The sequence below is a fragment of the Leopardus geoffroyi genome, chromosome D1 (genome assembly GCF_018350155.1).
Source record: "Leopardus geoffroyi isolate Oge1 chromosome D1, O.geoffroyi_Oge1_pat1.0, whole genome shotgun sequence".
Lineage (NCBI taxonomy): Eukaryota > Metazoa > Chordata > Mammalia > Carnivora > Felidae > Leopardus > Leopardus geoffroyi.
This window is the reverse complement of record NC_059329.1, coordinates 110545785-110566022: the sequence shown is the minus strand read 5'-3', so window position 1 is coordinate 110566022 and position 20238 is coordinate 110545785. Positions and strand designations below refer to the sequence as shown.

Below are 20238 nucleotides of genomic sequence, written 5' to 3'. Positions count from 1 at the left end.
CTCAAAGAGGCACCTGCTCAAAGTCAGTGCAAAAGCATTGGCGACACCGGCCATTCCACTATAGGTGCTGTGCACAACTGGGGTGGTCTGGTCCGCGAGAAGCCAGGGTCTGGAGGGATGCAGAACCATGATGGGCAGTGACCACACGGGCCAGGCCAAGTGGGGGGGTAGAGGGAGGGGCTTGAGAATCCAATCAAGACGCGACGCAGGACAGCTTCCACAGAAGAGTGACATTTAAACCTACACCTAAAGGAGTAGAAATTGAGAGCGAGAGAGAACGGGAGAGAAGACAAGCTCCCAGCGGTGGGAAAAGCAGGGCAAAGGCCTGGGGCTGGAATGGGTCCCTTGGAGCGGGAGGGCACGGCGCGCGCCACCCAGAAGAACCAGGAGAGGGGCCCAGAGCGGGGCCGGGCTAGGCACTCCTCCCGCAGCCCCTGATGTCCCCGGCCTCCGGGAGGCGCGCTCCGTGGACCCCCTAAATGCCGACTCCGAACATCCTGGAGCACTGCGCGTGAGGTGCTTAGGAAAGGGACGGGCACACGCGGGCGTGGAGGGACGCGGGGTCCGGCGAAGCCTCGAAGCCTGACGCCCGGAATCTCGAACCCAGCTGTCACAGAGCTGGGTCCGGAAGCCGCCGAGACTCGAGTACCGCGACCTACAGACTCCAGGCTCTCTTGACACCCTCCCTCGAAACCACCAATGCCAGCTCCGCCCTCGGCCCAGGCCCGCCCCTTCTGCCGGAAGCCCGAGACAGGGGGATCCGCCCCTTCCGGACCCGCCCCACCAACTCGCGTCGAGGCCACTCCCTCGGGCCCCGCCCACGGCCCTCTGGCCCAGAGCCCCGCCCCCTCCCGCCGAGGCCCCGCCTCTTGTGCGCGTCTCGCCCCCAAGGGCACAGCCGACGCCGCTTCGGAGCCCCGCGGGGCGGGGCGGGGCGACTCCGCCCGCGGCCCCGCCCAGCTTCCCCGGAGACCCCGAGCGCGAGTGCTGCCTGCCCCGCCCCTTCCTTCGCCTGGCGTGGCGCCCTCGGTGTCCCGGGTGCGCCCGGCCCGACATGCCGCCCCACTGCCTGTCAGCGGAGGACGAGCAGCGCTGCCGGCGGCTGCTGGCAGGGGCCACAGCCCGACTCCGCGCGCGGCCCGCGGCGGCCGCCGTGCTCGTGCCGCTGTGCTCGGTGCGCGGGATCCCAGCGCTGCTCTACACGCTGCGGTCCAGCCGCCTGGCCGGGAGGCACAAGGGCGACGTCAGGTACACGGCCGGGAGCTCCTCGCTCTTCTGGGAGAAGGCCGCCGAGTCCCGGAGACCGCAGGGACCTAAGAGAGGCGCTTCGCCTGTCCGAGTCTGGGTTTCCGCCTCTATGGAATGGGTCTGGGGAGAGCCGCGCCCCGAGTCTGGCGCCGTGGGTGCCAGTCCGGACGCCACGCCGGACCCCTCGAAGCGCGTCCCGCACCAGCTCAGGACGGGGACACTTCTCGGAGCTGTGCCCGTGTTTCTAAAAAGGCAGGACCCCGCCCCCTGCCGGCGACTCTGGGGAGATTCGGGTCCTGGAGCCGACGAAGCTCGCGGGTGGGGTGAACTGCCTGGCTTCCCGCCCTGGCCCCGCCCCTGGCCCGTCGGGAATGAGGGACACGCTAGGGTCATAGCGCCACTGGGGCCACCATAAGCAAAATTTGCGTGTGTGAGCCCCAGGGCCTCTCCCTTACCCCTATCGTTTAGGGAGGTAAACCGAACCTGGAGAGGTCATGTGGCTTGCGGGAGGCCTCACGACAAACTAGGGACAGAGACAAAAGATGCTTAGGTGGGTGATCAGCTCTCCGCACAGCCGTCACCCTCACCCGCCATGGCCCCAACAGACCAAGGACCAGGCCACCTGTGCTTGTTCAGTTTCCCAGGTGGCAAGTGGGACCCCACTGACCAGGACGTGGTACACACAGCCCTGAGGGAGACCCGTGAGGAGCTGGGCCTTACTGTGCCTGAAGAGCATGTGTGGGGCATCCTGCAGCCTGCGTATGACCAGGTAAGGCTGCCAGGCCCTGAGGCCACCGCCAGGGACAAGGAGAGTGGTCCTGGCCTCTGGCGGAGCTCCAGACACCTGCCTGGCAGTCATGTTCCATCCCCGCACAACCTTTCAGAGAGGGGTATCTTAGCCCCTTTTCGTGGGAGATACTGAGCCTCAGGTCCTGGGCTGGAGGTGGCCCCAGGATAAGCCAGCTCTGCCCAGCTTGGTGGAGGAGGGTGGGGGAAGGCTTCACAGGGTAGGCAGGGACTGAATGACAAGTGGGAGATTTCAGGGTAGTAAAGGCCAGGGAAGGTTATTCTAAGCAGAGGGAACAGTCTGCAAAGGCCCAAGGCCCAGAGGACTTAATGGCTCTAGTGAGTTTGAGGGGCCTGTAGCTAGTCAGCATGGCTGGAGTGAGCTCGAGGGCAGGGGCCAGGTGGCCCCGACCTCCAATACTGAAGGCCTCTGGATGGCGAGGTGGAGTCTTCCTCTCGGGCTCCCCCCACCCCCCGCCCCAGAGCCCCGCCAAGGCCGCGCCTCCCCTGACCGCCTGCCATCTTCCTGCCCCAGCAAAAGACCACCGTGGTGCCAGTGCTTGCCGGTGTGGGCCCCCTGGATCCCCAGAGCCTCAGGCCCAACCCTGAGGAGGTGAGTGGGGAGAGACGGTGGGGGCCAGGTTGTTCCACGCAGGGGAGGCTGCAGCAGCGGGTCCCGCGTCTACCCTCTCGCTGCCTCCTGCCCACAGGTGGACATGGTGTTTGCCCTACCCCTGGCCCACCTGCTGCAGGAGCAGAACCAAGGCTATACCCACTTCTGCCAGCGTGGCCACTTCCGCTACACCCTGCCCGTCTTCCTGCACGGGCCACACCGTGTCTGGGGTCTCACGGCCATCATCACAGAGTTCACCCTGCAGCTGCTGGCGCCCGGTGCCTACCAGCCCCGCCTGGCCCTCCCTAAGCGGTCCTCGGGCTGAAGGCCTGGCCGTAAGCAGCACCCTTCCTTCACCCTGCTAGGCCAGCTCCATTCCGGGACTGAATAAAGAGCCTTGACCCATTCTGTGGCCACTGCATCTTGTGCACTGACCTTGAGCAGACCCCGTGGGACAGCTGGCTCCTGGCTGGGGGTGCCTCTGTCCAGTCACAGTGTTACCCACTGGACAGTGGGCACTTAACACTTGGCCCTTACCACAGCCCTGAGGTGGGGCAGTGCTGGCCCTGGCTGGTGAGACTGGGGCTCAGAGAGAAGAGACACCTTGCCCCAGGTCACCCCGAGCTAGGATTTGAACCAAGCCCTCCCTGACTCCAGCGCCCAGACCCAGCCACGCCCCTGCAGTTCCTGTTCTCTGCTCTGTGTCTAGCTGACCCCATGCCAGGCCGCAGGAATCCAAAGAGGAGCCCTGAGTTCCTATAAAGTTCCAACACGCCGAACTCCTGCCATGCACCAGGCACTGTGCTGGGGCCATATCTTCGGACCAGCCAGATGCTGCCCTGCCCTCTGGGGGTGACTCAGTCCAGGGAAGACCTCAGAGCAGGCCACAGAGATAATCATGTGATTGTACATTAATTAATCACAGGTAATAGTGGAATTAATTATACATCAGTTATGTAGAGCAGAGAGAGAGGATAAAGCAGTCCGACCTTGTCATGGTGGACTAGGCAGTAATATTAGCCGGGACAGGTGACAGGAAACTCCCCTCACCAGCTGACTTCACCAAAAGAGGCTAGCTTCAGGCATGGCTGGATCCAGGGGCTCAGGGGCGCTCCCTCTTACTGTGCTTTCTACTGTGCTGGCCTCGCCTTTAGAGAATCTCTACTCTGCCGGGATGAGAAGTGAGGAGAGGGCAACGGCTCTCGGACGGCACAGCATTAGCCTCCCATCAACAGAAAACAGAGCTTCTGTCTCTGGCCATCCAACCCAGAATTGTACTTCATTGGGCCTCCCCGAGCCTGTGACATGGCCTGCTGTCCTTGGAGTTCCCTAGCCGGCAGGGTCTGGGGGCACAGTCCCAGGGAGGAGGATGAGCCTCCCAGACTGAGACTATGGAAAGGGCAGTCCCCGCAGGACTGCCGGGAAGAGAGAGGAGGGAAAGTCGAGCAGGTAAAAAAGCAGCCAGGTTCCCCTACAGAGTTGACCTTGAAACCAAAGGTGAGCAAGAACAGGCCACGTCAAAGGGCACAGGGGGGAAGTGAGGGCAGAAGGAGCAGCACATGCACAAAGTCCGGGGTCCCGGAGGAAACAAGATGAACAAGGCAGAGAGTCGGGGAGGGGCCCCGCCACTCAGGGGCCACCATGGTGTGCCAAGGGGACGTGCTTCAGTGGTGACTTAGGATTTTGTTCCTAAGGGGACAAAGGGGGGGGGAGGGGAGAAAGGTGTGAAGTGATGCGATTCCTGTTTTAAAAAGCTTGAGCTTGAGCTGCAGAGAACCAGACTGCAGGTGCCCCCCCCCCCCGTCCTCCTCCCCTCCTCCTCCTCCCCCTCCCCTCCTCCTCTTCCCCTCGGCCCCCGCCCCACTCCACCCCTCCCAAAGTGTCCCCCACACTGCTACCCACTCCTACACGCCTCCCCCTGCATCCATCCCTCCCTCCTCACCTATCCCTCCCTTCACAAGCCCCTCCCATTGCCCCTCACACTTCACACCCCCTGTGTCACCTCTGGCCCTCCAGACTCCTCAGATGAGAGCAGGGCGCATGACGGTGGTAAAAAATAACTGATGGTGTGAAGGGGGAAGGAGGAAGGAGGGAGGCTGAGCCCCAAGGGACCCCTGGGGTTGAGGGCAGAGAAGTGCCAGCCTCCTGAGCCCAGGAGATGGCTCTGACCCCGCCCCTTCCCCCTCCCTCACCGCTTCTGGGAGGCTCTTTGCTCACCGTCTTGCTCAAGGGTCCTCTCAGTCTGGCTTATACTCCGCGAACCAAACCAAGTGGACGAGCTCACGGAGTGGTGAGTAGCCCAGCCGGCCTGACCGCCAGCCCACAGGCGTCCTCCTTCGGGCCAGAGCCCCCCCACTTCTCCCCCACCCCACCTACTTGGACCCTGCATTCTGTCCTTCTGTCCTCAGGTCCTGGCTGCCACCCAAGACTCCCCCCCCACGCCCTCAGGGATGCCTCTTCACCCTGGCTCCTTGGCCCGCTGCGTTCCCCCCGTCTCCAGTTCGTGGGGGCTTCTCTGAGTCCCCGCCCCCACGTCCAAGCCCCCATGGCGGGCGCAGCAGCAGGGAGCCGGGGGCGGCCACAGCGGGTGAACGTGCATGAGCACATGGCCATCGACGTGAGCCCCGGCCCCATCCGGCCCATCCGCCTCATTTCCGACTATTTCCCACACTTCTACCCCTTCGCTAAGCACACTCTAAGCGCCCCAGACCCACACCCTGCAGCGATCCCTGCCATTCGCTCTGCACCCCGGCAGCGGGCCGACCCAGAGCCAGAGGGAGATTCAGATGACAGCAGTGAGTGGGGACAGGGGACAAGGGGAACGCTCCTGGCCCAGCCCAGCCAGGGTAGGGTTTGGGGCCTCCCAGGCATCTGACCAGGGAGGGGCAGGGCGGGAGGCATAGTGCCATTTGGGGGGTGGGGGGTGGGGAGGGGGTGGAGGCAGGAGCTGACCCTGCCTACCACCTCCGGTTAGCTGCCCTGGGCACCCTCGAGTTCACGCTTCTTTTCGATGCGGACAACAGCGCCCTGCACTGCACGGCTCACCGGGCCAAGGTGAGGATGAGGGCAAGGGTCTACGGGCGGAGGGCCTGGGCCACAGACCTGCCCCACATTCGTGGTCTCTTCTTAGGGTCTCAAGCCACCAGCCTCAGGCTCTGTGGACACCTATGTCAAAGCCAATCTGCTGCCAGGAGCCAGCAAGGTGAGGGCGAGACCCAGACCCCTACTGATGCTCTTTGGCCGCACCCCAGCCTGGAACACCCACCTGGCCCTGCAGTGCCCTGCCCCCCCAAAGCCTGGACATCAGGCATGGAGCTCCCCATTGTAGGGATGTGCAACTGGGGGCCCGCCAGGCAGGTGAGCCAGGGTGGGCCCCTGAGACCCAAGGAGGTCCTGATCCCCCCTCCCTGGCCCCTAGGCCAGCCAGCTGCGGACTCGCACAGTTCGGGGCACAAGGGGGCCCGTCTGGGAGGAGACGCTCACCTATCACGGCTTCACCCGCCAGGATGCTGGGCGAAAGACACTGCGGTGAGGACAGGGCCGGGCCTGGGCTTCGAGGGGGCAGGGCCGAGGTGGGGGGGGGGGGGGCGGGGCGGGGCTTGCTCGGCCAGGTTTGACCCGGGCGGCCCCCGCAGGCTGTGTGTGTGTGAGGACCCGCGACTGCGGCGAAGGCGGGGGGCGCCTCCCCTGGGGGAGCTGCGGGTGCCCCTGAGGAAGCTGGTGCCCAACCGAGCCAGGAGCTTCGATGTGTGTCTGGAGAAGCGGAAGCTGGTGAGTGGGGCTGACACAGATTGGGGTGGGGATCAGCATCCTTGTGGTGGGGAAGCTGGAAAGGGGACAAGGAGGGAGACCCTGGGCGGTGTCTGGCCAAGGTGACCAAGCTCTCTGCTCTTTCAGACCAAGAGGCCCAAGAGTCTGGACACCGCCCGTGGCATGTCCCTGTATGAGGAGGTGGGTAGGACGGAGGGACCAAGCAGGGATGGGAGGCCCTAGGCCCCATAGCCCTAGGGAACAGCCAGGCCCCAGTGGCTGGGCAGGGGTGTGACTCCTCCCCTTCCCCCCACCCCTCTCCACCAAGGCAGCCCAGAGCAGCTATTGGGCACTGGGACAATCAAGGCCCTCAGGGGGCAGAGATAAAGCCCGGCTTGAAGCAGAGGCTGAAGCTGATGGGATCCACCCATAGCCCAAGTTGGGAGGGCAGGTCAAGGTCCAGGAGAGAATGGACAGCAGGATAGGGCATTGTGGACGCCACTCCTGGGGCTTGTAGCCCTAGATAAGCTCTTGTCAGCAGGCAGAGGTGCTTGCAGGGGGCCCCACGCCAACGACCAAAGACCTCCCGCTCCGCTCCGGCTCCGCTCCCCGCGGATGGAAGGGCCACACGCTACTGCCCTGCCCCCTGGTGGAGCCACAAGTTGCCGCGCCTGCCACTTAGCCCAGGCCAGGCTGGCAAGTCCTACCCAGGTGGGGCAGACACCCCGAGACGGGCACTTCCTGTCCCAGACCCCACACGCGGCCGCACCGCTGCGCATGGCAGGTGCTTACCGAACCCTCCCTTACTGAGGAGCCGGTGAGAAAGGTGGCTGGGCTTTCTGTAATCGGAATCCTCCGTGAGGTATGGGAGAAGCGCGTTCTTCCTGAACATCCTCCCAAGCCCTTTGCAAGCACCAGGGGCTGAGGGTGGCAAAGGACATTCAGAATCTGGTCCCCTGGGTGGTGGGGGGTGAAGAGGGTGGTTTTTGTAGCTTTAGTGACCTGTATGTCGTCAGGTAGAGGAGCACGGCCTCTCGGAGCTGCTTCGGTGACACAGGGGGAGGGTGGTGATGGGCGCTTAGTGAGACGCCACTCGGGAAGCTCCTTGCATGTTTGTGGCCTTCAGACACCAGCACCCTTCCCCTCCGTGACGAAGACGCCCTGTGCTCACCAGTCACGTGGCCTGAGCAAGCCCCTCGCCTTCTCAGGCCCTGGAGGGTACAGCTGACCGGAAAGTTCCCGTCCAGGGCACCGGGCCAGTGACTGTTTTGGGAAACTCATGACATGAAGTTGTCGGTCCTCGATTGCTTTGCAGCCAGCTCGAGTTGTCACATCCGGGCTAACACCGGTGGGTGGGTGGGCTCTGGGCTGCAGTTGGCTGACCACAGCCTACCCCGCAGGAGGAGACGGAGGCAGCAGGGGACGAGCGCGGGCGCATCCTGCTGTCGCTGTGCTACAGCTCTCGGCAGGGCGGCTTGCTGGTGGGTGTCCTGCGCTGTGCCCACCTTGCCCCCATGGATGCCAATGGCTATTCGGACCCCTTCGTCCGCCTGTGAGTGAAGGGGGGACAGGTAGGCGGGCCGTGGGGGCTCCCCGGAGCCCCTCTCCAGGGCCATCCCTAACCTGACCCCATCCTTCCCAACCAGTTTCCTGCATCCAAACGTGGGGAAGAGACGTAAATACAAGACCAGTGTTCGGAAAAAGACCCTGAACCCCGAGTTCAATGAGGTAGGCCGGGGTCCAGTGGAGGCGGTCCCGGCTGCCCCGGGGCGGGGAAGGTCAGCGTTCTGCCTCAGTCAGAAAGCGCAGGTCCCACCTGACCTCACCTGCCTGAGCCTGTGTCTGAACCTGTAAAGGACCCAAGGCGCCCCCCTTCCTGCATTTCTGCCCCCTCCCCTGCAGGAATTCTTTTATGCAGGCCCAAGGGAGGAGCTGGCCCAGAAGACACTGCTAGTGTCTGTATGGGACTATGACCTGGGCACAGCTGACGACTTCATTGGTGAGTGAGAATGCAGGGGAGCGGGGTGGCGGGGGGGGCGGTGGGAGGGGGGGCAGCGGGTTCCGACGTGGCTCCTGACTTCTGCTCCCCAACCCAGGCGGGGTGCAGCTGAGTAGCCACGCCAGCGGGGAACGCCAGCGGCACTGGTGTGAGTGCCTGGGCCGCAGTGACTGCCGACTGGAGCTGTGGCACCCGCTGGACGGTGTGCCCCCCCAGCTCAGCGACTAGAAGGGGTACCCGGCCCGGCCCCGCTCACCACCCTCCCCCAAACGGACCCACAGAGCCGGGAGGACCTGGAGCTGCCTCACCCACCGTGCCCAGCCCCACGTCAAACTGTTTGCTCCCTTACCCCTGCGTCCAAGTTCACCCCTCTGCCAACCATGAAGAATAAACTTCCAAACCAGGCCAGACAGAGCCTGTTCCCTTCGCTGTCCGTTGCCTCACCGGGCAGACTGGGCCCCGTTCTCGCTCCCATCCTCCGGATGCCCGTGGAGGGCCAGGCCCAGGGCTGGACCCCAGGCCCCCGCTTCCCGCTCATCACGCTGGGAAGGCCCCACCCCCGCCCCCGCCCTGCCATCTGCACTGAGGTATGGGCGCTCAGGATGGTCTAGGGCAGGCTGACCCACCGGAAGCCAAGCTGTGGGTTCATGACATGACCGTGAGCTGACCTATCCCCGCTCCCCACAAGAGACCCACGTGGCGTATGGGAAGCCTCCCCCTCTGGGACACAGACCTCCCCGAGTAATGGGCCGCAGTGGCAGAGCGACGAGAAAGACCACAGAAAAGACGCAGCAGGAGACCGGGCAGCACTCGCTTTATTGTCCAGCCATCTGGACAGAGAGACGTCAGCCCAGGGCAGCGGGATCAGGAGGCAGCTTGCCCGGCCTGGTGCTGCTGGGCGAACCTCTGCATCCGCTCCTCGAGCTCTGGCCGGAAGTGGCGGATCAGGCCCTGGGGGAGGGGAGGGGGCACCGTGTGAAGCGGAGCTGAAAATCCCAACGCCCTAGGCTCTCGGCACCCCCACCCTAGTGCCCCACGGCAGGGCAGGGAGTACCTGCACAGGCCAGGCGGCTCCATCACCCAGGGCGCAGATGGTATGGCCCTCTATCTGCTTGCTGATCTCCCAGAGGGAGTCGATCTCGGCCGGCCGGGCATCCCCCTTCACGAAGCGGGCCATCACCTTGTTCATCCAGTCCACACCTGCAGCCGTGGCAGCAAGAGAGGGCCTGATGACGCCAGCCAGGGTGCACCCCTGTGGCCCTCGAGGGGTGCAGGCCACAGAGAGGGTGGGGCCGGGAGAGGCCAGAGCCGGCTGGGAAGCAGCAGCTGCACACTGAGTGTCTGGAGCCCAACCAACCTCCGTCCTGCGCCTGACCCAGGCCTAGGGTGAGCCTCAGAGGAAGCCCCCGCCCTGCCCAGGGTGCATACCCTCGCGGCATGGGGTGCACTGGCCACAGCTCTCGTGCTTGTAGAACTCGATAAGGCGGGCGATAGCTTTCACAATATCCGTCTGGGGTGACAAGAGACAGTGACGAGTCACCCGGGGCCAGAGCCTCAGCCCGCCCAGAGCAGCTCCCCGTCCCCCCACCCCAATTCCGGCAAACCCCCTCCCCAATTCCAGCAGCATTCTGGCCACCTCCTCCACTGTCCCTGGGCATGCGGCACTGCCCAGACCCCTCTCTGGGCACTCTCTCCAGGGGAATTCTCTCCCACCTGACTGTATCTCCGGTCACATGAACTGGGATCCAAGAGCTGGGATCCAGGGAGGAGTACTGACCGGGTGGACACGAGGCAGGGACTGGGTGGGGAGCGTGGGCAGCCCTTACCGAGCGGTCCATGACAATCACAGCAGCCGTGCCCAGGCCCGTCTGCGCCTGCACCAGCGCGTCAAAGTCCATCAGCACCGTCTCACACACGGACTTGGGGATCAGTGGTGTGGATGAGCCGCCGGGGATCACAGCAAGGAGGTTGTCCCAGCCACCTGTGACACCCCCTGGGGCCCCGGTCCATCCCCAAAAGGATGGATGGTCAGGGCTGGGACCGCCACACCTGAGTAGTCCTGAGCCCAGGCCCTCTGTCGGCCCCCGCCCAGCGTGGCCTCCCACCCTGGCTCTCTTCATGGACATCCTGCCCCACTCTGGCCCCGGTTGGCCCCTTGGCTCACCTGCATGCTTTTCAATCAGTTCCTTCAGTGGTACAGACATCTCTTCCTCCACAGTACAAGGGTGGTTGACGTGGCCAGAGATATTGAACAGTTTGGTGCCCGAGTTGCGCTCACGACCAAAGCTGGCAAACCACGCACCCCCACGACGGCAGATGGTGGGGGACACAGCCACCGTCTCCACGTTGGCCACGGTTGTGGGGCAGCCAAACACTCCTGTAAAGGAATGGGATGAGACCAGTGGCTGCCAGAGGGTGGGGACAGGGTAGATCAGGTTTCCCAGCAGTGGGGTCTGTCCCAGGGTCGTGCTCTGTGGCACAGCCCCCCTTCACCCTTTGGTCATTCCCATCCCCCTCTGGACCCCAAACTCTAGCAGGCGCTGCATTGCCTTTTCACCCCTCTACTCTTAGTCCCTGGGGGGCTAGAGAGGACCTGGGGACTGGGACAGGGTGAGGGACTACAGATGGAACCTCTATGTTGTCACCCACCCTACTCTGTGTCTGGCCCCCAGTCCAGAAGGAACTCAGAAATCCCCTAAGAATGACCAATGGGGACCTGAAGCCAGATGAGGTTCCACAGGATGCAGCACAAGGCCCAGGACCGGGCCGGGTCTTACCCACATCAGCAGGGAAGGGCGGCTTCAGGCGGGGCTTGCCCTGTTTGCCCTCGATGGACTCAATGAGCGCCGTCTCCTCCCCACAGATGTAGGCCCCGGCCCCACGCACAACAAACACATCAAAATCGTAGCCGGAGCCACAGGCGTTCTTGCCAATCAGACCAGCCTCATAGGCCTCTCGGATGGCCACCTGTGGGACAGAAGCGTGAGGGTACCATCCCCCCAGCCTGGGAACACTGTGTGCTGGGGAGGGGTACAGGCCCACTGAGCCCGTGTTCACCAAAACCCAGGGGTAAAGCTCCCTTTGGACATAACCAGAGGATGCTGTGGGAGAGGGGTGGGATTTTTACAACGTTTATGCTACTTTTGTAATAACAACACTTAACAAACTCTTCACCTACGTGCATTTTTAGAAGAAAGACTAAGGGAATAATGAAAATTTTCCTAAGCGCTTTCCTACAGGTGGTGGATCTGTGGGAGGTTTTTCTGCGTGTTGTGTACGTGTGCAGTTTCCTCTCTTCACAATGAGCAAGTCCTATTTCTGCAGGAAAGGAAAAGACCCTAGGGGTTTGTTTGTAAATACGTAGTAATAACACTTATACACAAAGCTACGATGTGGCAGGCGCCGTCCCAGGTGCTCTTTCCGTTTCCCTCGTCGCTGCCATACAGGAGCCTCACAGAAAGGTGTGAGACTCTGGCCCTGGACCAGTCACTACAGGCATCACTGAGCTGAGAACCGCTGAGATGACCCCTTGGCCCTTCTGCAGGAAAAATGCCTGTAAGCCCACCCCTGCCCCAGGAATCAGAGAGCCCGGAAAGCCTCCCGAGTTGAGGCTTCAGAACATGTCCAAAGAGCCCAGAGGAGGCTCTGGGGGCCACGTTCCGTTAACAATGCATGCAGCAGGGGTAACTACTCTTCCGGGTCGAGCCCAGACAGATCAGGGGCTACAATCTAAGAACCATGCCAGGAAGCAAGCATGTGAGCGCACCCTCTCCCCTACTGAGGCTCCTCCCCTTTCCCACCTGCAGATTGGAGGCCTCGTTGTAGAATTCCCCTCGGATGTAGATGTAGGCAGCACGGGCGCCCATGGCCCGGCCCCCAACTAGGCAGCCTTCCACCAGCTTGTGGGGATCGTGGCGAATGATCTCCCGGTCCTTGCAGGTGCCCGGCTCCCCTTCATCTGCGTTCACGACTAGATACTTGGGCCTGTAGGTTCCAGCAGATCCGTAAGGCCACAGGGCCACCAGGGCTGGGCCTTCAGCTACATGCCACCCCACTCCGCCCAAGGAGGCCTCAAAGATGTCTCCTCCGAGAGCCAGTCCCTCCCTGTTCTCCCAACACATTCCTAGCGGCTCTGCTGGCTCACAGTCAATGACATCGAGCTCAGTGCCTATTACGCCTTTGGGTGGCTAAGACCACAGGAAAGGTCTTTGTTCTGCTCAGTCCAAACGTCTCCTTGTGCTTTCCTAAGAGCCCAAATTCTGCTCTTGGTCACAAAGAACCTTCCTGAACCTCTGCCATATCTCTGGGGCCAAAAGGAAGTGAAATAGCTGACATTTATCATTTGCTTTCTATGTGCTGACCAATGTGAGGGGCAAAAGCTTTGTGAACACTCTCTTTAATCCCTGCACAATGTAACGTCCACTTACAAAAAAGAAAACTGAGGTTCAAAGAAACCAGGAGACTGCCCAAGGCTACATAATTAGAAGGCAGAATTGACCAATGCGTCTGCTTAAGTCAAAATCTTGTGTTGATTCTTATACCCCTCAAGTCTCCCCTGAGGAAGCCCGGAGAGAACAGAGTCCCACCTACTTAAGCTCTGGTGATGTTTCCTTCACTCTTAGTTTCCAAGGAAACAGCCCCAAGGCCCGGGTAAGCCACAGCCACCCCCAAGGTTTCTCCTGCAACCCCATCTCTACCTCCCTACACACACCTGCCATCTGAGGGCTTATTCATGAAGCTCCACTTGAGGCCAGTGGGGAAGCCAGCACCGCCACGGCCCCGCAAGCCGGATGTCTTGACCTCACCCAGGATCCAGTCAGGCCCCTTCAGCAAGATCTCCTTTGTCTTGTACCAGTCACCTCGGCTCTGAGCACCTTTCAGCCTGGACAGAGCAGAGAAGACGTTGAAGGCGAGGCTCTGCTCCAGGACCACCGAGCTAAGGGCAGCATCTCACCTCCAGTCATGGCGGCCATACAGGTTGGTGAAGATCCGGTCTTCATCTTTCAGCGAGCCAAATGAGGTTTTCTTGGGTGCTGTCTGAGGACACAAAGGGTCAGGAGGCCCAACCCAGTTCTGCGGTCACAAAGGGCCAGGCCAGATGTTACAGATTCTCGGGTCCCCGTGATTAGACGGGGCTGGGCTGAGGAGAGGGTAAGGGCCGAAGCCTCAGAACCCTTCGTGGCAACACAGCTACCACCCTCACTTTGGTGAGCACTTCCTGCTTAGCAGGCATCAGGCTAAGCACTTTCCAACCCCAACCCCATTTCGTCCTCATAACCCGGAGACAAGAATGATTTCCTCCATCTTACAAGGGAGGAAACTGAGGCCAAGAACAAACAGCACTTATGGAAGGGCACACAACCAAAAGCTGCTGGGACCTGAACTCAGATGTGTGGGTGGTCAAAGCCCACACCTGAACCACAGCGCCACATGAACTCCCTGAGCCCGGTGTGAAGTGTCCATTCATTTGCCCGGCTGTCCTGCTGGCCCAAAATTTGGTCAAACCAAGGCCTTATACAACTAACTCTGCTGGGAACAAAATGTGTTCACTGATGCAAAAGAAGCGTTTCACCGGGGCTGGGATACAAAGCTGATGGGAGACCCACTTGGGATAAAAGTGATGAAAGGCGGGGTCTGGAATTCCACATGACCCAGGGGTCAGCACCTCAGCTGAGAGCTAAGGGTACCAGGCTTCCAGACTCCCAACCCCCTAAAGGGCACTACAAGGAGCAGAGCGCTAGATGGGGCGTCAGGAGAGGCACATCCTCTCCAAAGCTTTTCTGCATCTGTAAAATGGGGCAGAGGCACCTTCAAGCTCTACAAAGCTCGGGCACGGAAACAAAGAGACAGGGATGCTTCGCCACCTGCAAAATTTCCCGCTATGTCGCCCGGTTGTTAACTAAGACAAGCCAAGGAACCGGAGAGCTGGGGGAGTCAGCCTCCCACTGGGGCCGGTTCCCTTCTACATCCAGGCCGGAGCGGCAACCTTCCTGTCGGGCTGGGGAAATGAGGAGGGTTCTCTAGAAGGCACTACAGACCCAAGGGACGGCCGGCGCAGAGGCGCTGCACAGAGAGACCCGGCCCGCAGACACCCTTGGCCCGAGGCAGGCCGGGCCTCACCGTGTCGCCGCTGAAACGCACAGACACCCGCGCAGGGAGCGACCCGCTGAGCAGCCGCCGTGCCGCCAGCATCGCGGGAGACGGCTCAGTCACCTCCCACTGTCACCTTCACGGTTCCGAGCCTGAAGAACCGGCGCGACCGAGGCGCTGGGCGGCGCACAGGAAAAACGTCACGCGCCCTGGCCCGGGCTGCGCGCCCAAGGTCGCCTGCGCCGCTCTCGCCCCGCCCCCGGCCGCCCTCCCTCGCAGGAGGGCGGAGAGGCTGCTGGGAGATGTAGTCCCGTGGGCCTCGGAGTCCGCCTTTCTCCCGGTGCAGGTGGCGCTTACTCTCGCGCTCCTCTGCTCCGATTGTTCGCATTCGCCTCCGGACCCGAGACTTTCAGACCCTAAGTAACCAAACGTCGCGTGTCACCGTTTGCTGGGTTCTGGTGTTTCCCACTTTCTACAGGTTCTGCATTTAGTGTGCACTTGTATGTCTGGGTGTATGGCGGGAGGAGGAGAAATCAGGCGGGTTGCAGCCCGACGACCCTAATGACCGCGCTGTACTTATTCTGCCCTAGTCCAAGCCTGATGATCTCTCCCCGACCTCACTCTGGGCACCCCTGGGCTCGGGGAAGTATTGCTTATTAGCGGCAGAGAGCAGGGACAGCTCCAGAGCCAGGCAGGGGATTGTTGGTGGAGGTCTTAGGTTGGGGTGAGACCGAGAGAGTGGAAATGGTGAAGATGGGCCGGTGAGTGGCACGTCCTCTTGCCGGCGCTGCTAAGCTCGCGCAGCCATTCCTTCCTCAGCCCGTCAGTAGAGCCCGGGCCTTGGCACTCCTGCTCAAAATCTTGGGGTGGCCCCTAAGTGCCTTCACAGTCACGCCCTGGCCTAGCATTTAAGGACTCCGCCCCTCCCTCCGCAGGGTCATCAGGCCCAGATCCCATCACGCACGCACCCCTTGCCCAGGACCCCTTCTTCTTGGGACCTTAGGGCCGTTTATGTGGCTGTGCTCCTCCGCCCTGAGGAGGTCACGTGTCCTTTGCCTTCCCCTCGAAGTCGCGGAAGCCTGATTAACTCTTGTCTTTATCAGTTCTCTGGGACCCTTTGGCTCTGAGACCTTGCCCTGCTCCTGTGAGAAGCATGTCCTTTTTGCTCTGTCCAGCTCCTCTATTCTCTTTTCCTGTTATCATCCCTTCTGGTCTCTCCTGCTGTTTAGAAACTCATTTGCCCTTATTTTCAAAGATACTCGCCACAGCAGCCTTGGATAGAGTTAACGTTACACGTGAAAAAAATTGAGGCCCATGCAGGTTTTCCCTCTCGTCCATGGGCATGAGGGTGCCGAGCGGTAAGGCTGGAATCAAATCAAAGCCTTTCTTCCTTTCCAGAGTGCCCCCTCCCCCCCTCCAGCAAACGCACAGAACAACCACACGCGTGTAACCTTCATTGAAGATGGCAGTGGTATTCCCAAGAAAGGTACTAAAGCATCAGCACCTTGTCTGAGGTCTCACAGATGGGTAGGGCAGTACCAGGCCCGGGGCCCAGCAGTCCTGGCTCCCAGCCGGGGGACCCCCACTCCTGGGCAGGGAAAGAGATTGCCCAGACAGAGCTGGGGATTACACAGCTAATCCCAGCCTCCGCGACCTGAGTCCACGGATCCCTCCCTATGGGGCAGGAGAAGGGGGGCAGGATGGAACCAGAGGGTGGATTCCTTCCTCATCCCTAACTGGGTCAAGGGAACACAAGGCCACGGGGAGAAGGCCGCCTGGGGATGCCGTGGACGGGAGATGGTGGGGCATGGGATGATGAGAAACTGAGAGTGAGGAGCAGGGTCTCCTGTTCATCCAGCACCAGGCTCTGTGCCAAGCACTTGCCATGTGTTATCTCCTTAATCCTCCCACAAGCCAGAGCGTAGGAATGATGAGCCCCTGTTTTCAAAAGAGGACAGAATGTATTAGCCACGCAGAGTGGCCTGCCCCGGGCAGCACAGCTGCTAGAACTCAGCCTGAGGGTTCCTGACCTGAGATCCCCCACTCAGTCCCCACCCATCCAGAGCACCTACTTGCCAGGCTCCCCTCAGTGTCACCTCCCAGAGAGCCCTCCTCTGAGGCATCCCAGGCCCCGGCCGTCCCCTCTCCCTCCGCACCTGTCCCGTCCTATGCCACTTTCTCGCATCTGCCTCCCCACCCAGCCTCCAAACCAGAAGCCATTGCTGTGTTGGGCTAACTTTGCCTTCCAAATGCTCCTTGTTCCTGTGCCCTCCTGCCCATCCCATGGCCATGACCGGGGTTCGCTTTTAGCCGGAATTTTGCAAAGCTTCCTTGAGGTCTCCCAGCCTCACGTCTCGACCCCTCCGATTCCTTCTCTGCACCACGGGGTGAGTGGGATTGAACCTCAGATCCGTGTTGTGTCTCCTATGCCTGAGACCACCGAGGGGTGGTTCCCCAGTGTCCTCAGGACAGAGCCCAAGCCTCCTGGCCTGGCACTCAAGATCAGGTGCTGACTTCTCCGGCTCCAGCTCAGATGGCTCTCCCCACACAGAGGATCTCTCCGATTTCCACCAGAGGATCCGTCTTCCTTCCGTTCTCCTCCTGAGGAGCCCTTTGAATGTCACCTCCCACCATGTCTAGTAACCTTGCCACAGGTCCTTTGTGACAACGGCACGGTCAGATCTTCTCTCTTCTCCACCCCACAGCACAGAGCTTCTCGAGGGAGGTGCTTACTCCATATTGTAATCCAGTTTTGTAATTGGAAAATGAAAAAAAAAAAAAAAATCAACGTCTTTCCTGTTAGGAATTTAAGATGGAAAAGCAAAAAGAAAGGAGTAATATGTTTTCACCACCCTGACTTAAAACCCACTATCGTTTTTCCTTATTTGTTCCCACTCTGTTTTCTAGGTGATTTGAAAACACTCCACAAGCATTTGATCCTTAAAAATGTAGACCTTAACAGGAAAAAAAAAAAAAAAAAAAAACCCACAAAAGTCCTTCCGCCCCAGAGCTAAATGCTTGAGTCCAATAATATCTTCCAATCCTTTAAAGAAAAAAAATGCCCTTACTTGTACATGCGTTTACCTACAGGAATAACACGAGTGTTTCGTGCTTTCGTACATGTAGTCATGAATCTTGCTATTTCACAGTTTTTCGCCTGGCTTTTTTGCATTCAAGACGCTATGTTTTTGAGATTAATCCATATGGATACAAATAGGTGTAGAAACATGATTATCTACAGGTAACACCAGAGCTTCAAGGTTAAGGACCTGGATTCAAAATCCTGCTTTTGCCACTTACTACCTGTGTGACTTTATGACCCGTGCCTCAGTTTCCCCTCATGGGAAATTAGGAGAAGCTGTGCCCTCAAGGAGCGTCTGTTGGAATGGAGAACAGCAAATGAGCAGTGCCTGACACACAGCAAATGCCCGAAGAACGTTTAACTAAATGCCCTGGATTATAGATTAATTTGGACAAGATCCCCATCCTTACAATACGGAGTCTCCCCACCCAGGAGTGTGAGGTCCCTCCTCATTTTTTCAGATCTTGTAGGTTCCTTGCTAAACATGGGGCGCTTTTTCTCTAAAAACGGTGCACATTTTTTAACATAGGAATTTTATGTGATATCTTGTGCTTTTATGTTTTGTGATCTCTGTTTTAATAACATTTTCTCATTGGTGTGAATAGAGCACCATCAATTTGCCTGATTCGTGCTGATCTGGATCCCTTAATGGACTCTCCTGTCATATAAAAGTTTGTCCGGGGGCGCCTGGGTGGCTCGGTCGGTTAAGTGTCCGACTCGATTTCGGCTCAGGTCGTGATCTCACGGTCGGTGAGTTCAAGCCCCATATCGGGTTCCGTGCTGACAAGGCGGAGCCTGCTTGGGTTTCTCTCTCTCTCCCTCTCTCTGCCCCTCCCTGGCTTGTGCTCTCTCCACCCTCACTCTTGCTCTTAAAATAAATAAATAAGCTTTAAAAAAAAAAAAAAAAGTCTCAGATAAAGCTGGAGGCTCAAAACCTTCACAAGAGTATCTGCCTAGGCTTTTCTCTGATATTTGTATTGCCTTCTTCTACCTAGAACGTCTTCTTCTCCAAACAATGGAAGGGGTCTTTCTGCTGCAGGCAGAGGAATGACCTTTAACCTCCAAGTAGCTTGCTAACACACTAAGGGCATGGAATGACCAGGCAATAAAATTTGAGTTGCCCTCCCAGATCTGGGCGTGGCTTGGTTTGTGCCCAGGGGCACCTTGGAAATGGGCTGCCTTCCCATCCGGCAGGAAGGGAAGACATCCAGAGGACTCTGGCCTATTTATCTTGAGACAGGGCCTAAGTGTGACGATTGTCATGGCACCCTGTAAGTAGGAGGTTTGCTGAGGCCTTTGGTGGAGTCCTTGAGCATATTTTTTTTTTTTTAATTTTTTTTTTCAACGTTTATTCATTTTTAGGACAGAGAGAGACAGAGCATGAACGGGGGAGGGGCAGAGAGAGAGGGAGACACAGAATCGGAAACAGGCTCCAGGCTCCGAGCCATCAGCCCAGAGCCTGACGCGGGGCTCGAACTCCCGGACCGCGAGATCGTGACCTGGCTGAAGTCGGACGCTTAACCGACTGCGCCACCCAGGCGCCCCAGTCCTTGAGCATATTAAGGAAACTCCCTTGCAAGGCCCAGTTTTATCGTGCATGAATGGGGTGCTCGGTTTCATTGAATACTTCTACATCTCAGATGTTATATTGTTTTTCTTCCTTCTTCATTACATCAATCCTTTTTCTAATCTGTTAAACTATGTTTGACCTAAAGGTGTGGTGGAGTGAGGCAGCTAGAACAGATTGTAGCCACTTGGGATTAAATCTTGGGCTCTCCTGCCTACCAGCTGTGTGGCCTTGGGCAAGTTCCTTGACATCTCTGTACCTCATAGTATCATTGTAATGGTTACATGTTTTGATCTCCGTAAAACCTTACATAGAGCTGTGTGTCTGCTGTTCTCGTGCTTTTATTATTCCAGGGACAAACCTTTTGGTCATGCGTTCTGTTCTTTCACTGTAATGCTGGCTCGGCTTTTACATCAGTGCTCATAAAGGAGGGTGGCCTATAGTTACATTTCCTCCAGGAAATCTTGTCCAGTTCTCTTAAAAGTGGATCACTGGGGCACCTGGGTGGCGCAGTCGGTTAAGCGTCCGACTTCAGCCAGGTCACGATCTCGCGGTCCGTGAGTTCGAGCCCCGCGTCGGGCTCTGGGCTGATGGCTCAGAGCCTGGAGCCTGCTTCCGATTCTGTGTCTCCCTCTCTCTCTGCCCCTCCCCCGTTCATGCTCTGTCTCTCTCTGTCCCAAAAATGAATAAACGTTGAAAAAAAAAATTTTTTTAAAGTGGATCACTTTCGGGGCACTGGGGTGGCTCAGTCAGTTAAGTGTCCGACTTTGGCTCAGGTCATGATCTTGCAGTTCGTGGGTTCAAGTCCCCTGTCAGGCTCTGTGCTGACAGCTCAGAGCCTGGAGCCTGCTTCCGATTCTGTGTCTCCCTCTTTCTCTGCCCCTCCTCTGCTAGCTCTCTCTTTCTCTCTCTCTCAAAAATAAACATTTTTTAAAAACATCTAATTAGGGGCGCCTGGGTGGCGCAGTCGGTTAAGTGTCCGACTTCAGCCAGGTCACGATCTGGCGGTCCGTGAATTCGAGCCCCGCGTCGGGCTCTGGGCTGATGGCTCAGAGCCTGGAGCCTGTTTCCGATTCTGTGTCTCCCTCTCTCTCTGCTCCTCC

The 20238-nt window shown here is 59.3% G+C and overlaps 3 protein-coding genes and 1 long non-coding RNA gene across 6 annotated transcripts; 3 read left to right on the top strand and 1 right to left on the bottom strand.

The window, feature by feature from the left end:
• Nucleotides 1–887: 887 nt before the first annotated feature.
• NUDT8 (nudix hydrolase 8) lies at nt 888–4495 on the top strand. 2 transcript variants are annotated; one of them, XM_045486085.1, is made up of 5 exons: nt 888–1248; nt 1885–2017; nt 2570–2647; nt 2745–2982; nt 3802–4495. In XM_045486085.1, the coding sequence occupies exons 1-4, from the start codon at nt 1055–1057 to the stop codon at nt 2970–2972; spliced, it is 633 nt and encodes a 210-aa protein (XP_045342041.1). In that variant the 5' UTR covers nt 888–1054; the 3' UTR covers nt 2973–2982; nt 3802–4495. The 2 variants fall into 2 exon arrangements, with proteins under 2 accessions (XP_045342041.1, XP_045342040.1); XM_045486084.1 differs by lacking the exon at nt 3802–4495 and having other exon boundaries at nt 888–1500; nt 2745–3053.
• Nucleotides 4496–4541: 46 nt separating this feature from the next.
• Nucleotides 4542–8806, top strand: LOC123602010 (double C2-like domain-containing protein gamma). Of its 2 annotated transcripts, none has more exons than XM_045486083.1 (11): nt 4542–4937; nt 5056–5442; nt 5622–5701; nt 5778–5849; nt 6066–6175; nt 6283–6418; nt 6545–6598; nt 7798–7949; nt 8044–8125; nt 8316–8396; nt 8494–8610. In XM_045486083.1, exons 2-10 carry the CDS (start codon nt 5193–5195, stop codon nt 8349–8351), a joined length of 972 nt encoding a protein of 323 aa, XP_045342039.1. In that variant the 5' UTR covers nt 4542–4937; nt 5056–5192; the 3' UTR covers nt 8352–8396; nt 8494–8610. The 2 variants fall into 2 exon arrangements, with proteins under 2 accessions (XP_045342039.1, XP_045342038.1); XM_045486082.1 differs by having other exon boundaries at nt 4544–4937; nt 8300–8396; nt 8494–8806.
• A 387-nt stretch (nt 8807–9193) lies between these two features.
• Nucleotides 9194–14720, bottom strand: NDUFV1 (NADH:ubiquinone oxidoreductase core subunit V1). Its single transcript, XM_045486081.1, has 10 exons — nt 14517–14720; nt 13351–13433; nt 13108–13278; nt 12197–12380; nt 11174–11363; nt 10561–10773; nt 10223–10389; nt 9825–9906; nt 9451–9596; nt 9194–9347 (listed from the first exon to the last, which is right to left on the bottom strand). Exons 1-10 carry the CDS (start codon nt 14586–14588, stop codon nt 9261–9263), a joined length of 1395 nt encoding a protein of 464 aa, XP_045342037.1. The 5' UTR covers nt 14589–14720; the 3' UTR covers nt 9194–9260.
• A 72-nt stretch (nt 14721–14792) lies between these two features.
• Nucleotides 14793–17512, top strand: LOC123602014. The gene is made up of 2 exons (XR_006714313.1): nt 14793–14964; nt 15885–17512. It is a non-coding gene; the product is annotated as an uncharacterized LOC123602014 (long non-coding RNA).
• Nucleotides 17513–20238: the final 2726 nt, after the last annotated feature.